General features: G+C 39.0%; 1 protein-coding gene across 4 annotated transcripts; it reads left to right on the forward strand.

Annotated features, from left to right (window-relative positions):
* The first annotated feature begins 1,437 nt into the window (after positions 1–1,437).
* On the forward strand, positions 1,438–15,119 carry slc1a6 (solute carrier family 1 member 6). Of its 4 annotated transcripts, XM_056379628.1 has the most exons (13): positions 1,438–2,512; positions 2,658–2,739; positions 3,138–3,316; positions 8,473–8,739; positions 8,880–9,017; positions 9,324–9,531; positions 10,110–10,152; positions 10,392–10,520; positions 10,656–10,840; positions 11,099–11,332; positions 11,818–12,012; positions 12,932–13,066; positions 13,369–15,119. In XM_056379628.1, exons 4-13 carry the CDS (start codon positions 8,517–8,519, stop codon positions 13,565–13,567), a joined length of 1,689 nt encoding a protein of 562 aa, XP_056235603.1. In that variant the 5' UTR covers positions 1,438–2,512; positions 2,658–2,739; positions 3,138–3,316; positions 8,473–8,516; the 3' UTR covers positions 13,568–15,119. The 4 variants fall into 4 exon arrangements, with proteins under 4 accessions (XP_056235603.1, XP_056235602.1, XP_056235600.1 ...); XM_056379627.1 differs by lacking the exon at positions 3,138–3,316; XM_056379625.1 differs by lacking the exons at positions 1,438–2,512; positions 2,658–2,739; positions 3,138–3,316 and adding an exon at positions 4,621–4,756.

Here is a 15,119-nt window from a genome sequence, read left to right on the forward strand (position 1 = left end):
TGCATGTTGCTAGGTAACTAATGGACAGCCATAAGTAGGAGCAATGAGCAGTTAAGTTAAAATTTAATCAGAATTTACAAAGTTGTAACTCATCAAAATTTTGTTGCCATTGCCCTTAATTTGTTTGACTTAATTTGTTTGTTTGATAGCAAGGTAATCCAAATCTGTTTAAATATATTTAATGTATTTAAATTTACACTTTTTAAACCATTTTGTAAACTCATAAAAACACAGCTGGCTTCTAAATTCGCACCAGATTGAATTAATGTAATTGTAATGTACCAAAAGAATGCGAAGAAATAACTGAGATAAATATTCCCTCCTGCAGGCGGGTGAATAATTACACTATCTAAACATGGATCATACATGATCCATGCCTCCCACGTTATGGCAGGATAATGTGTTGCCATGGCAATGCAATCTGTTCCTATCACTTTGGTCCTACACCAGATTGGAACCAGAGGGAAGTCCACAGCATCAGATTCATCCTCATTTTAGGAGTAATAAATGGCTGTAGAAGATGTATGGGCATGCAGAGGTTGTCTGTTTGTATTTGTTCTATAGTTAACAGAAAAAGTAGTTTTTAACAATTTTTACAATTTTGTTATAGGGAGAATATTGATCACTAAGGTCATTAACCTCAGACTCTGTAGTTCAACCATCTTTAAGACGCCACGTATGAATCTGACCTTACAGATGAGCATTATCATTTCAAGTAAAGATCTCAGAGTTTCCAAAAGTACCAGATATGTCAAATTGATAACATGATGTCAAGACATTTTAAGATATTTTCATGTGCAGTTGTAAAAGTCTTTTATTTTGGGATTGAAACAGCTGCAACAAAGTTGACAGAACTATACAAACTAAAGCAATGCCGTTGAGGGGTTTTGGGGATACTTTGGAAAAGATGTTCTGCAGACTTTCTCGAGCACTTTGAGAATTTGGCATTTGGAAATAAAAGTTACTGAATGAACCTAACAAAGCTTGAATTTTTATTTTTTCAGCGTACATTTTGTACATTGAACAGAGTGTAGATATTTACTTTTACTTTTAATTTATATTTATTTTAGCAGCTGTTCTGGAGCTTTCAGTCACATCAGAGGATCCCTCCTCAGTTGATGGTGTTTGCCCAATTGTCACTTCATTGACTTCGTATCCATATTGGCTTAAAAGACAACTGGGCCAACCCTACCTGCTGAGGAAGATTGTTTGATATGACATGAGAGAATGACGTTTACAAAGACAACAATGAACGTTCAGTCTAAACTTTTAAGCCAACATGGGTGAGAAGTCCCTAAAATCCTTAGAGAAACTATTCCATGACAAGTTGGAAAATCCCATCTGCTGAGGAAGTCAGTGTGTGTGTGTGTGTGTGTGCGTGTGTGTGTGTGTGTGTGTGTGTGTGTGTGTGTGTGTGTGTGTGTGTGTGATCAAAATCAAAAGATCCAGAACAGAAAAGAGAGAAATTAAGCAGTATCTTGACTCTGTTCTGTGTATAATTGTATTCCAAAAATTAAAAAATTCATGCCTTCTTATGTTTATTCACTTTGATTTCTAATTTGATAATAATTGAGGAAGTCTGCTTAACTTCCTTTTACAAGGAAATCCCCCAAAACCAACAAGAACGTTACTTTAGACTTTATATAATGATGTTAAACTACAATTCAGAGTTGAAATGTTTCCTATTGAACAGTTTTACTTCTTTTTTTTGTTTGGTACCTGGAAACTGTAGCTGTAGAATCATTTCCTGCTCATGATGGGCATCTTAAATAATCTATATCTGTGTGTTAAAAAAAAAAAAAAAAAAAGCACAATTATGGTGTTTTTTCATTTGGTGGTATGCTACATGCATATCAATGTATCTTTTGTGAACGTGATCATGATGAGTGGGTGTGAGAGTGGAAAGCTGGGTAGCTGAGTGCCAAGGGTTAGGGGTTCCCCAGAGTGGCTCACAGCAGACCCCGGGCGATGAGCAGATGCGTGTTGTCATAGCAATGACTGCTGTGTGTAAATACTGTTAGCGCCTTCAGGACCCAAATTCAGTGTTTAATAAGCAAAATGAACGTTGTAGCCTCATCATTAATCAGGGAATTAATCACGTTGTCATAATAATGGCCCTTTCTTTTAACATGTGACATTTATCTAATAGTGGAATCTACTAAGAGACAAGTGGATTAACCTGAGAGTATTGCACTCGGGCTTCATTGTTGTGGACAGGCAGCAGGTGGTTTATCTTTATTATTTTTCCCTCTCTCTCTTGAAGGGTCCTTAACCTCTCCTCCTCCTCCCACGCAGACCTCCCAGGCGCTCCTCTCCGCCGGAGGCTTCATGGACAAGCGCGAACCGCTTCATAGTAAAAATAAATAAATAAATAAAAAATAACGGGAGATAACAGTGAAGATGATGAGGGTAGATACTGTGTGTGGGCAACATTAGTTCATTATCGGCTGCTTGGTGGAGAGGAGGACATCCACATGACGGTGTGAGGAGCACCCTGGATGGACTGAGGCAGGTACAAGATTTTCTTTGTGATTAACTTTTTGTTGCCGGCCAACATGCTAACGAATCAGAGTAACTGCGTTGTTTTTACATGAGTCTGACACGGTTTGAGCGAAAGTTGGGTTGAAAATTGTGAAGTTTTAATCCTTGTTTTGCAGCTTCTTCTGAAACAACCGCCAGTAGAAGAGGAGAGGACCTGTCTCTTCATGACAGCTTGACACATTCAAAGGCACAAACAGGGTATCAGACTTTATCTTTTGTACTTTTGCTCTCAAATTCATGTACATTTTCCCCCCCAAAAAAATGCAAGAAAGAATATAATAATATAATAATGTTATCTATCTATCTATCTATCTATCTATCTATCTATCTATCTATCTATCTATCTATCTATCTATCTGTCTGTCTGTCTGTCTGTCTGTCTGTCTGTCTGTCTGTCATGACATTATCATAATGATATTATGATTTTGATGCAGGGTTGTGATAGTTTTAAATTAAAGGTGTCCTTCTTTTTTGTATGCATAGATTTTCATAGTGAAGTCCCACAAGCCCACTAAAGTTTATTCATAGACAACTGGGAAGCCGTTGACTGTGATAATAAGCTTTTCCTCGGTTTTCTTCTAAATACTTTCATGTAGGTGAATGGAATAGAAATTCTTCCGTGCTTCTGTTTCCTCGATGGAAAAGAAACAAGTGCGATTGGTTGTTGCCAGGCCGTCACTCCCATCAGCCCAGAAGACATTTGCATAAAATTGAATCTTTCTTAACATGATGCCCACATTGAACCACTGTGCAACTTTTGAATGCCTGTGAAATGGTGAGTGGTGCCAGCATATTTCTCCAGGTTTAATTCACAATCTTTCACATCTCCACTGTTGAAGTCTGTATGAATTGGACGGTCAAACCGAGGGGTTAACAGGAGAACCACCACAGATGCCTCTGCTATAGGTTTAGATTTTTTAGTTCAAACCCTGCTTATGTAGTATTTACACAGCTGTACATCCTTGTAACTTACATTTTTTTCATTTTCTCACCTCTGAAAAGGAGACTATTCCCGTGCAGTTGCTGTGCTTGTTTCATTCGCTGTGAAAGGGAGTGGTGATTGTGATGACCAGAGGGTCTGTAGTGGTCGTGCTAGGTGTGTGTTACTGAAAAGGGAAATACCGGTAAATCTTTCTTCAACTTCTTTAATGTTTACCTTAAGATCTCCACTTGCAACAGAAACTTGTAGAAGATGAATCACAGTTTTTGCGGTCACTACTTGGTATCTCCGTAGCCACTGTACTGGATGTAGGCTGTCGGTATGAGCCTGCCATTTGGCGCCTGTTTCAGGTGGCATTCTCCTCCCTTTCCGCTTCCCCTGCCTGTTATCATTTTAAATCTACATATGTCTTTGCTGTTTTTTGTGGTTGTTTTCTTTGTACGAAATTAGCCATTTTAATGATTGTTCACCTCCCCAAAACAACCAACAATGGTGTGACCCAACGCAATTGTGATTGGTGTAAAGAAATGCAAAAAAGAAAGGTGGAGATGAGGCATAGCCTTCGGTGTAGTTATATGGCCTATGCACGTAGCTTAAACCCTTCAACACACACCCATAAATCAACCTTTAGTCTCTAGTATGGATCAGACTCTTAAAACTTAAAATGTCTGTAATGCAACTCGATAGTAGCTTTCACACCTGATGACATCCTCAAGGGTTATTTTCTTTATTATTTTCTATTCATAAAACAAAAAATATCTACCTTATTTTCACAAGCTGAGCAGTTCTCTCTGTGATGATTCTCATTTGTAAAATCGTGCCACTTAAAATCCAAAGATTTTGGTCTGATGTTTTGTTGTGTACATTATCATGTCATGTTGTTTCGTGTACGATCACATGAACTGGTTTCTATGCAAAGTGTTCAGGGAAGTGGATCTGTAGTGTAAAGCAATTTAGTTGAGGGTGGAGAGTTGGATTACAGGATAGATGGATGGATCTGACTTGTCACGGAGTACAAAAGGTTGGCTGGAGGGTGTGCATGTGCGCATGTTTGTGTGTGTGTGTGTGTGTGTGTAAGTGTGAGAAGGTCAGACCATATGAGAGGCCTTTTCATGTCTGTCTGCTTATGAGAGCCGAGCAGTGAGACGTCCTGTCATTGTACCACTCAGCTCCAGACACTCTCTCACACTCTGAATCTCTTGTCTACTCTTGTGAAGCTGAGAGTGTCACCTGACTTTGATCGGACTGTTTGAGACACACTGTAAACCATGAGTGGTGAGTAACCAGTGAGCAGCTTGTTGAACTTTGCAAAGCTTTCTCTGCAAAGTTGACTTTTGTGTGATTAGGAGAATAGATAATAGATATTATAATGAATCAGGAGAGAAAAATTGTAATTTTTCTGAGAGATTTTTGCAATTGTGGCACATTTATGCATTCTTTGATTTAGAGGGATCAAGTCTTGATTTATTGGATTGTAATGTACAGTTGGTCTGAGCAACTTTTTGAGTGATTTTATTGTGGTGTAAAAAAATATTAAAAAAAATATATAAAGCAGTATTAACAAGGAATATGCAGTAGCTTGAAACAGGATCCCTGTGTCCCAGGATGTTTTAACATGTTAGTCTGAAGTGGTTTTACACTGAGATGTGAATTGTGCTCTGCCTTACACGCTGCATGCTCCTCCACCAGCTGTATAGCCAATGCTAATGACACTGAGTTAATTTTAGAATATTTATTAGTGTTCGGTGCTAAAATAGTTTTTGATATAATTAAGAATTCTTCTTGTTACCCTGTTAGCCATTATCTGTATAAAAATACCTGTTGACCGTTGAGGGTCAATGATGCTCTCCATTACTATAATAGACCCTAAGCTCTTTGCTTTTAGCTTAATGTTTAAATGTTTATCACTAGTTTGCTGCTTATCTAATGGAGGATGTTTGGGTTGTCAGACAGCGCTGATTGTAGCCTGACCAGCACTGAGCAGTTTTAGCCAGAGTTGGCTGCTTTAGGCTGGAAGGTCGCTGAAACTCAGTGACAAACATAATAAAACAATAAATAAGCCTAATGGTTACATGACTCAGGCACATGGTTACAAGGGTGCTGTATTCCCACTGTATGTAGGTGTTTTGGGAATGGCATTCTTTTAACATTTGTACAATTGGAAACAGACTTGAAAAACATTTAAAGACATGTATCTCAAAGTTGTTTGCCCAGTCGGTTCCACATGGTAAGCAATAAATAACAAAGATGGGAGCAGGTACAAGAGCATTGGTAGGCTACTGAACATGATCTGAAACACCACCAATAACAGAAGGTGAGTGGCCAGTCCTTGAAAAATAACAACATTCACAATTCACTATTTACGTAGCCTCGCACTGAAAAACAGACGGGCAAGTGCTTTGGACTTGGCACGAGGATTATCTGTGGATTCTGGTGTTTCAGTGACTGATCAGACAGAGCGAGGGACACTGCATGAAGTCAACCACAGACAGCGTCCAAGATAAAAACCATTGCTCATAAAATGGCACAAAACTGCCAGATTACACTGCCAAAGAACATGAAAAGAAGCCTGATGAATATTGGCAGCACATTCTTTGGTCAGATGAAACCAAAATAAAATAGTTTGGATCAGCTGGGCTCCAGCATGTTTGACGTGGACCCGGCCAGGACCACCCCAGTGACCGCACAGTCCTGAGTGGGAGTGTGCTGAGAGATGACCTTTATAGATGGCGCTATGAATTCAGGTTTTTCTACCCAAATACTGAATAAAAAGATGACTCCACAGTCTCAAGAAGCCTGGCAGGAGGGGATATTTTCCAACATGACAATGACCCTAAACACACTGCAAAAATCATGCAAGTTTTTAAAGAGAAAAAAAAAACTGAAAACCCTGACCTGGCCTTGTATGTCCCTCGACTTGAATCCAGTATACGCCTTTGGAAGATTTTAAAACAGAAAGAGCAACAAAACCTGTCCAGCAAAGAGCAGCTGAAAAGAATCATTTGTGAATGTGTAAGTCTCTCCACAGACTGATGCAAGCCGAGCATCATCCATGCCCAGGGGGATTGATTTCACTGTAGTCGCTTCTTAAACATGGTACTTTCATTATGGTTTAATTAGTCAAAAATATTATGTTTTTCACATTAATTGGCTTCATTCTTCTTGGGCTTTGAACAAAAACAAATAAAACTGTATTAAATGGACAAACTTTGTAATCACTTAACATTTCAGTGATATTAACGTATGCTGTATAAGCACAGCAGTGTACTGTCTTTATGTTTAGCAGCTGATGTTTTTCACTGTTTCATTCCTTCACTAAGGCTTTGCTGTTTCTTCTTTGATTGTGTGACGCTGAGTTGCACTTAACACGCACAGAACATGACATAAACAGTGTGTTGTCATAAGTGGTAGTCCATTTCACTGCTAATGTAGATCTGTAGTCACTGGTAGTGGCTCTTCACCCACTCTTATCCATTCAGCACTCAGAAATGAATGGTGAAACAGGATCAGTAGCACTCTGACTCCTCCAGGCTTGTTGTAAAACATCGTGACTGCATGGCATATTTGATCAGATGTTTTCTCTTGTGCTTAAGTTACATACCCCCCCCACACACACACACACACACGCACACACACTTATAGGCAATAAGTGTGAACAGTGTTGTGTGAGAGCTGATTATTCTGCATCTGACACCAAGCTAATAAATGGCCTTGATTATCCAGGGTCATCCCACAACCTGCTCAACAATGGGTCTTTTACACTGTACGTAATAGATAGATGTGAACCTCAGAACAATAGACAAAAGAAAATCAATAGACAAGAGGGATGTAAACAGAATAGATGAAGTCTTTGGAGATCATATGCTTAAGTGTTAATCCCCCAGGGAAAAGTAAAAATATAAAGGTGTCGGAGCTCAGAGTGATTACATTGGATGTGAGGGAGAAGCGGAGAAAGAGGTTGGCCTTATTGTTCTTTATGTGTGGGGCTTCAAGTCTGTTTGCATAGGGTAATTCTGAGGAAACACTGTAACCTAGATAGATAAGGAGAAGTGAGTTCAACTGCCACGTGCTACACACAGACTACTTTTGTTTTCAGCAGAAGAAAACACGGTAAGACTACAGATGCTAATATTTTGAAGTTTTTGTGTTGTTACATTTGTTCTCTATTAAAAGATATCAAGAAAAACGATCACAGTAAAGATTTAGATAAACAGCTGAGATTTATTTACTCACTATAGTAGAAAAAAGTCTGTTGTATAATTAGAGAACCAGAACTACACTACATATATTCGTCATGCATTGTAATTTAAAGTTTAACAGGTCTGTTTACATTAGCCTGAGCAGCTGGAGGATCACCTCTTTATATATTCTGTTTAGATCTGCACTGTGTACTGTCTTTACAAAAATGAGTAAGTGTCGATTCATTCTCTCCATTTCTGGCTCACGATCCTGATTGATTATTGACTTATTCAAAAATTGGTTCAGGTAATTTCAGATTGGAGCAGAGCTGCAACTACTAAAAATAATTATAAAATAATAATTAATAATAATTGAATCATTTTCATCATTGATTATTCATTTTTTTGTTAATCGATGAATCATTTAGTCAATAAAATATCAGAATATAGTGCAAAATGTCCAATGCCATTGCAGTTTCCCAGAGCCAAAAGTGATGTCTTCAAATTGCTTGTTATTCAAAGCTTGTTACTGTCAATTAATGTTTTGTCCATCAAAGCCCAACATGTCCAGCATGTATCAGTCACCATGTATTAAGTACCCTCCTGGGTTAAATGATCTACACCTTCAGTTTCATGTTATCTCTAGTTATTGTGTCACTGTTTAAATCTTTCAAACGCAGCAGCCGTGGTCTACGTGATTAGACTTTCCCATTATCTGATGTTTTCTGCCCGTTGGACAACATCATTGTATTTGAATATTCTTCATGTCCGTTCAGGAGACACTCTCTCTATGTCATCCTCTCCCCTGCCTAGTTTCCCACGAGACCTGCCTCCTGGACCAGGTGCTGGAGCTGATTATGAACGAGAAGCCCCCCACCAGTGCAAGTCTTTTCCTAAACGAGGACGCGGACAAACCCCCCGTGCCAGAGAGAGTAGACTTAAGGAGGCGTTTACGCAGGGCAATGGAGAGGAAAGCCAGCAGCATGAAGGAGAGGATGGGCTCCATCAGCAGGGACAGCGTCAAAGGTTTCCTCAAGAGGAACCTGTTTGTTCTGTTCACTGTCGCCGCCGTGGCTCTGGGTGAGTACAGAGGGGAGCCTGCGGTTCAACACTGTCTTCTCTGCAGACAGATGACTCTATATGACTTTGTGTAAATTTGTGCTTTTGTGTGTGTGTATGTATGTAACCCTAACCCTGCGTGCGCGTGCAAATTTATTCAGGTGTAATCCTGGGCTTTGCTCTACGCCCCCACAACCTGTCCCTGAGGGAGATCAAGTACTTTGCCTTTCCAGGGGAGCTCCTAATGAGAATGCTACAGATGCTGGTGCTGCCTCTCATCGTCTCCAGTCTGGTCACAGGTTGGCTTTGAACAAACGCACTTAAGGCTCGCAGAGTGTAGATTACAGTAGATTATGGGCCAGACCCTAAAATGACACCTTTGGGCAATTTCCCTGGCAGGCAAGATCTTTGCTCTATTTCAGCCTTATTTTATGATTCAAGTTGATAACAAGTATAGTTTTACACAAATATTGCTTATCTGGTTTAATTTTAACCTCTTTCAATATTTAATGTCCAGTTTTATCTCAAATTAAATTAATTTTGGTAACAAAATCAAAATTTGCAGCAAACTGATTAAATTCTGAATTGAATGTTCTCTGTCTCAGGTATTTCCTCTTTGGACAGCAAAGCGTCAGGTAAAATGGGTGTTCGTGCAGTGATCTACTACATGGTGACCACTCTCATTGCTGTGTTCATCGGCATTGTCATTGTGATAATAATCCGGCCGGGGAAAGGCAGCAGAGATAGTCCTGTGACCAACAGTGGAAACATTGAACCTGTTCAGGCTGCTGATGCTTTTCTGGATCTCATCAGGTGACGACTTTACCGATTTGTGAAATTGATACTGTATCTGGCTGTTGTAGCGTTGCCCACATACAGTCACAATTTAATTCATTTATTTCATCAATTTGTAAGGTAATAGTTTGACATTTTCGGAAATGCTGAGAATTAGATGAGAAGATTGATACCACTCTCATATCCACGTTAAATATGAAGCTTAGTTATCAGCAACCAGGAAGCAATCTGGCAGATAACACCACAAACCAAACATAATCATTTTTACATTTACAGATATAAAAGTGGTACCAATCTTCTCATCTAAGTCTTGGCAAGAAAGCAAATAAACATACTTCCCAAAATGATGAGTGACTCCTTTTAAAGGATTTGTATAATTACGAGGACATTCAGACATCACAAAATAGTAGAAACAATGGATTGTGTGTGAATGAAAATGCATTCACTCACTCTCATATCTGATAGAAGAAATGACTATCTCTGAGTGATTACTCTTTAAGATTATGAAATGGTAATTGATTAACATAGTGTAGTATTGCAGTACAAAATTTACAATCTGTTGTGACTCATTTGGTCTTGTTTGATTTTTATTTTAGGAATATGTTTCCTCCCAATCTGGTAGAAGCTTGTTTCAAGCAGGTGAGGCCATATTTTTTCAATTTTCATTTATTTAAGTCACAAGAAACCCTCAAATTTCATACCATATCACCACTTCCATAATCTAGTTCAACCAACCACACAGAGACAACATCAAAGACAGAAAAGCATGTAAAAACACACATTATCTTCATCTCATAGACACTGTGAGATCACATTTTTTGCACATGACTTTCAGACCCAAACAGAATCAATGTCAAACTGCATGCTCTCTGTTACAGTATAAAACTGTGTACAAGAAGACTGTTCATACAAGGAACGTGACAGTGACCCTGAACCTCACCAACTCTCTCAACGTGACAGACTCTAACCTGAGCGTGAACCTCAGCAGGGTGCTGCACACCATACAGGTGGGTGGCTCCTCTGAGGAAAAAAAAGGACATGATCAGTTATAGATTGAAGTAAAAGTGTGCAGAAGTGGGATGAGAAGTAGTTAAAATCCTGTAATGTATGTCCTGCAAACTGTACAATCTGTTCTACGACAGGAGACAGTGGAGGAGAGGGTCCCTGTGTCCGGCTCTTCTGCTGGAGTCAACGCGCTGGGTCTGGTCGTGTTCTCCATGTGCTTCGGTCTCGTCATTGGCAACATGAAGCAGCAGGGCCAGGCCCTCAGGGACTTCTTCGACTGCCTGAATGAAGCCATCATGAGGCTTGTGGCCATCATCATCTGGTCAGTAAAGAGTCACCTCCAATTCAGCAAGTAAAACACATTTCTTTATAGGTTTTCTTTTTCTGTGATGTTTCACGTGGCATGTTTATGTATTTTACATTTCTTGCCTGTGAAACATACTGTAATTCTTTTGAGTATCAAATTCAAAATACCCTCTTAAGCATTAAGCTGGTTACTAACTTAAGATGCTCAGCAGGTCTGTATGTTTATATCCATCTTCCTCCATACTCATTCATCTCCTCTGAATCACTTTACTAGGTACGCTCCCCTGGGCATCCTGTTCCTCATTGCAGGGAAGATTGTGGAGATGAAGGATCTGGCAGAGATGGGCAGTCAGCTGGGGATGTACACTGTGTCAGTCATTGTGGGTCTCCTCATTCATGGCCTCTTTGTCCTGCCGCTGCTTTACTTCCTGGTGACCAGGAGGAATCCCTATACCTTCATTGGTGGTCTGCTGCAGGCACTCATCACAGCTCTGGGAACCTCATCCAGGTGAATCTCATACTCTGTCCTGCTCCGACACTGGTGTTTAGGACACTTGCCTGTACTGTATGTTGTATGTGTCACTGATTGCAAGAATACGTGTTAAAAGAGCAGGCAAGGAGTTTAGTGTCAATAATACAGCAATACCATGATATCATGATACGATACGATACATGATAAGATACTATAAGATACAATACGTTACGATGCATCACGACACGATATGGTGTGACACAGTAAGATACAATAAAATACGATACGACATAATATGGTACAATACGATATGATATGACACAATGATACACAATAATATGTAACAACATAAAATAGAATACCATGAATTGCATTTTGAAATTGTTATTTAAAATATAATACTAAAAATTTCAATGAAAAAATGATCTTACATATATTCAATAAACTTCATGTATTGCATTTGGTGTCTGGCTGGTGTCAAATCATGATGCTTCATGTCTCTCTCTCCATGCTTCCTCCAGCTCTGCCACCCTGCCCATCACCTTCCGCTGTCTGGAGGAGAACAACCATGTGGATAAAAGAGTTACACGCTTCGTCCTCCCTGTGGGCGCCACCATTAACATGGATGGCACTGCCCTCTATGAGGCTGTGGCAGCCATCTTTATAGCTCAAGTCAATGACATGGACCTAAACTTTGGCCAGATTCTCACCATCAGGTAACACTAGTTTTACATTTGTTAGTTTTTGTTTTTGAAGAATGGAATACAAAAACTAGAGCTCCATGTTGACAAACACATGTGTCAAACAAGACTGTTTTCAGGTTAGAAAAATAGATTTTCAAGAGTGTTTTTCAGTTGGTACATTTGTTTAACACAGATGAAGATTATATTGACAGAACTCAACTGCTGTCAGGGAGTATAGGGTCAGGAACGCTCGTCAACAGGCACTGAACACTCCCAAAGTCCAGGCTAAAATCCAGCAGTGATGGTGCCTCTGTTTTTACTTTGTTTTGTTATTAAATACTAAATACTTTGAAATTTTCTTTTTATTATTGCTTGGCCTGCTTTTAAACTATTTCAATAACTGTTTTAATTCCAATTTCCTTTCTTCTGATCATCTGCCCAGGGACTACAGATGAAAATTAGTTTGCACTTAAATTGCACTTTGGTGCATTTAAAGCACAGCATATAACTATATTACTGTATCATTACACTTTTCAATTTGATTTTATATTGCACAGGTTCCACATCTCTCTGCTGCATCTTTATTATCACTTAATTCCAGAGAAAATCACAGTTTATTTACTCCATGACTCACCTGATTGAGCTTTTCACAAAGAGAGAGTTTCTACGTGTAAATTAATGGGTCATACATATTGTACTTCATGTAAGCATATCCTACTAGAATATGTTGTTACATTACTCTTGACAACATGTGTAAAACTTCCTATAGTTTATAGAGCATATCCTGTAGTTGTGTGACCACCTCAGCCTGGCATAAATTTACATGATTTTATAATTCCTAATGTGCCTTTATCACTCTACTACTCCCACCAGGAGTGCACATGTGCTGTTTGTTTGTTTCCCTTTATTAAATGTCTTCACTCTCCTCTCATCCCTCCCACCACCCACTCAGTATCACGGCAACTGCTGCCAGCATTGGAGCAGCAGGCATCCCTCAGGCTGGCCTGGTTACCATGGTGATTGTATTGACATCGGTGGGACTGCCCACAGAGGACATAACACTGATCATCGCTGTGGATTGGTTCTTGTGAGTTCCCACTAAATGTCAGCGTGATGGGGATTGGTCTGTGTACTGTTCTGTGGCTCTGCCAGCCTAAATGTCATAGTAAAGCTTCAGAGAGCCCAGAGGTCCCACCACTACAAAGGTTACTGATGCATAATGCAAAGTGACAGCTTAGAAAGCCTGTGTTTAGAGGCACGTTTTCAAATTTTGAGCCGCAAGTGTTTTCATAGCAGATATACAATAATTTTTTGTTCCTGTTTTATCTCAACTTTCTGCCTCTTTTTTCTGTTTTTATCTGATTCTTTCTCTCTCTCTCGCTCCCCCAGGGACCGCCTGCGTACCACCACCAACGTGCTGGGTGACTCGCTCGGGGCTGGCATTGTGGAGCACCTTTCCCGTGGAGAGCTACAGAATCAGGATGCTGAGGGGCACAACTCTGTTATTGAGGAGAATGAGAAGCCCTACCAGCTTATCTGCCAGGAAAACGACTCCATCAACCACCACAACAGTGAGACCACAATGTGAAAAAATAAACCACAGTTAAAGGGGAATTGTGTACCGAAAGCATTTTAGCTAGAAGTTTGGCTTGTAATGGTGCAGGGGCGGTTTTAGAGAAAAAAAATAGTTTTGGGTTGACTCAGCCAGTGCTAGGGGTTTCCAGAGTGTCTTTAACTCTCATCTTATCCTCAAATAGAAAATGTTGTCTGGGAAAAAGGCAATAGAAAGCCTGGCCTGGGGCTGCTTGGTGACAGGAAATAAGTCCACATGCTGTTTAGGAACAGTTACATATCCACCGCTAACAATCCGATTCAGTGCCAGTTATTTGGGACCGATTTGAAAAACTCAATATATAAAATAAAGCTGAAAGTCATTTTTCAAAACATTTTCAGGTTCGTCGAGTTTTCAAAGATTTGTATGATTTATGATCCATACAGTCAGAGAGTCATAACACTTCCTACATCCTACCAGCGTCAGTGTTACAATACACAGTATTATTAGGGGAGAAAGACCACCATATTTCCAATTTTGTGAATATGTAAATTTTCATCACTCTGCTATTTTGTGTTGCATGACCTAACACCTCATTGAAAATACTTATTTTTTGTCACTCAAATCATCATGACTACCTCTAACAGGACTTTTAGATATAGACCTTCTACAGCTCTACACATAAATACATATCAGCAGGATGTAAATACATCAATCTCTCAGTTACTTTAAATCCCATATTTAAGTTTGAAATATTTTTTTAAGTTTGCTTGCACAAAACACTGGACTGTGGTGGGAGGGAGAAGGTATATTTATCTATTTCAAGTGACTTGGTAGAATGTTTTTCACTCAGTGCTTTCTTATAAGTATTTCTTGTATTTCTTTGGTGCTATTTCTTTTAAAATATGGGCACGGGACTGTACCGCTATACACTAAGGGTCATACCTGCACTATTACTTGTTCTGAAACTGTTAAATTTTCCTTTTTTTTTTACACAACCAGTCTACGGAAATTATTTTTGTTCCTTTTTCTCTCAGTTAAAAGTTCTTGTTTTTTCACTTTAAGGTTGTTTTTTTCTTACTTTAAATAATTTTTTGATTACTGATAAGATAAGTTTCAAGACCATTACAAAGCATTTGCTGTTGGTAACAACAGTGTGCTTTAACATCAGTACACCATTACACCTGCCTGTCTGTGTTTTCTGCATTATACTATCAACTAAAACTGGATTTTGTTATATTTTGACTGTCATAATGATCACAATTTATTTTTATTGTTTTGTGAAAAGGTACTGTAAAGAAAGTTTGTGAATGCCTTGAGGAATTGAATGTACAGTTGCTTTATGCTTTTTAGTGGTAATTGTTTTAGAGGAAAGTCTTGTGAATAATTATGAAAGTGAAAAGGTATAAACTGTTTAATTGAAAGCTTTGTGACTTTGTGCCACTTTTATGCTCATTAAGATGTTTGACTTTAGTTTTGATGCTTGATGTTATTTCAGTAAAAATGTTATTTTTCAAGGAAGAGCAGCTCAACATTTTTGATGGACAGCTTATGAGAAATGTGACAAATAAATGGCTCAGGAATTAAA

Source organism: Seriola aureovittata, chromosome 6 (genome assembly GCF_021018895.1).
Source record: "Seriola aureovittata isolate HTS-2021-v1 ecotype China chromosome 6, ASM2101889v1, whole genome shotgun sequence".
NCBI classification, from domain to species: domain Eukaryota; kingdom Metazoa; phylum Chordata; class Actinopteri; order Carangiformes; family Carangidae; genus Seriola; species Seriola aureovittata.

What these genes read in the sequence shown, in the direction of transcription:
- slc1a6 (XM_056379625.1), top strand. An exon ending in GCTTTTCTGGATCTCATCAG is followed by an intron (nt 9,532 to 10,109) that starts GTGACGACTTTA and finishes TTTTTATTTTAG; the next exon opens with GAATATGTTTCCTCCCAATC. An exon ending in ATCGCTGTGGATTGGTTCTT is followed by an intron (nt 13,067 to 13,368) that starts GTGAGTTCCCAC and finishes TCGCTCCCCCAG; the next exon opens with GGACCGCCTGCGTACCACCA.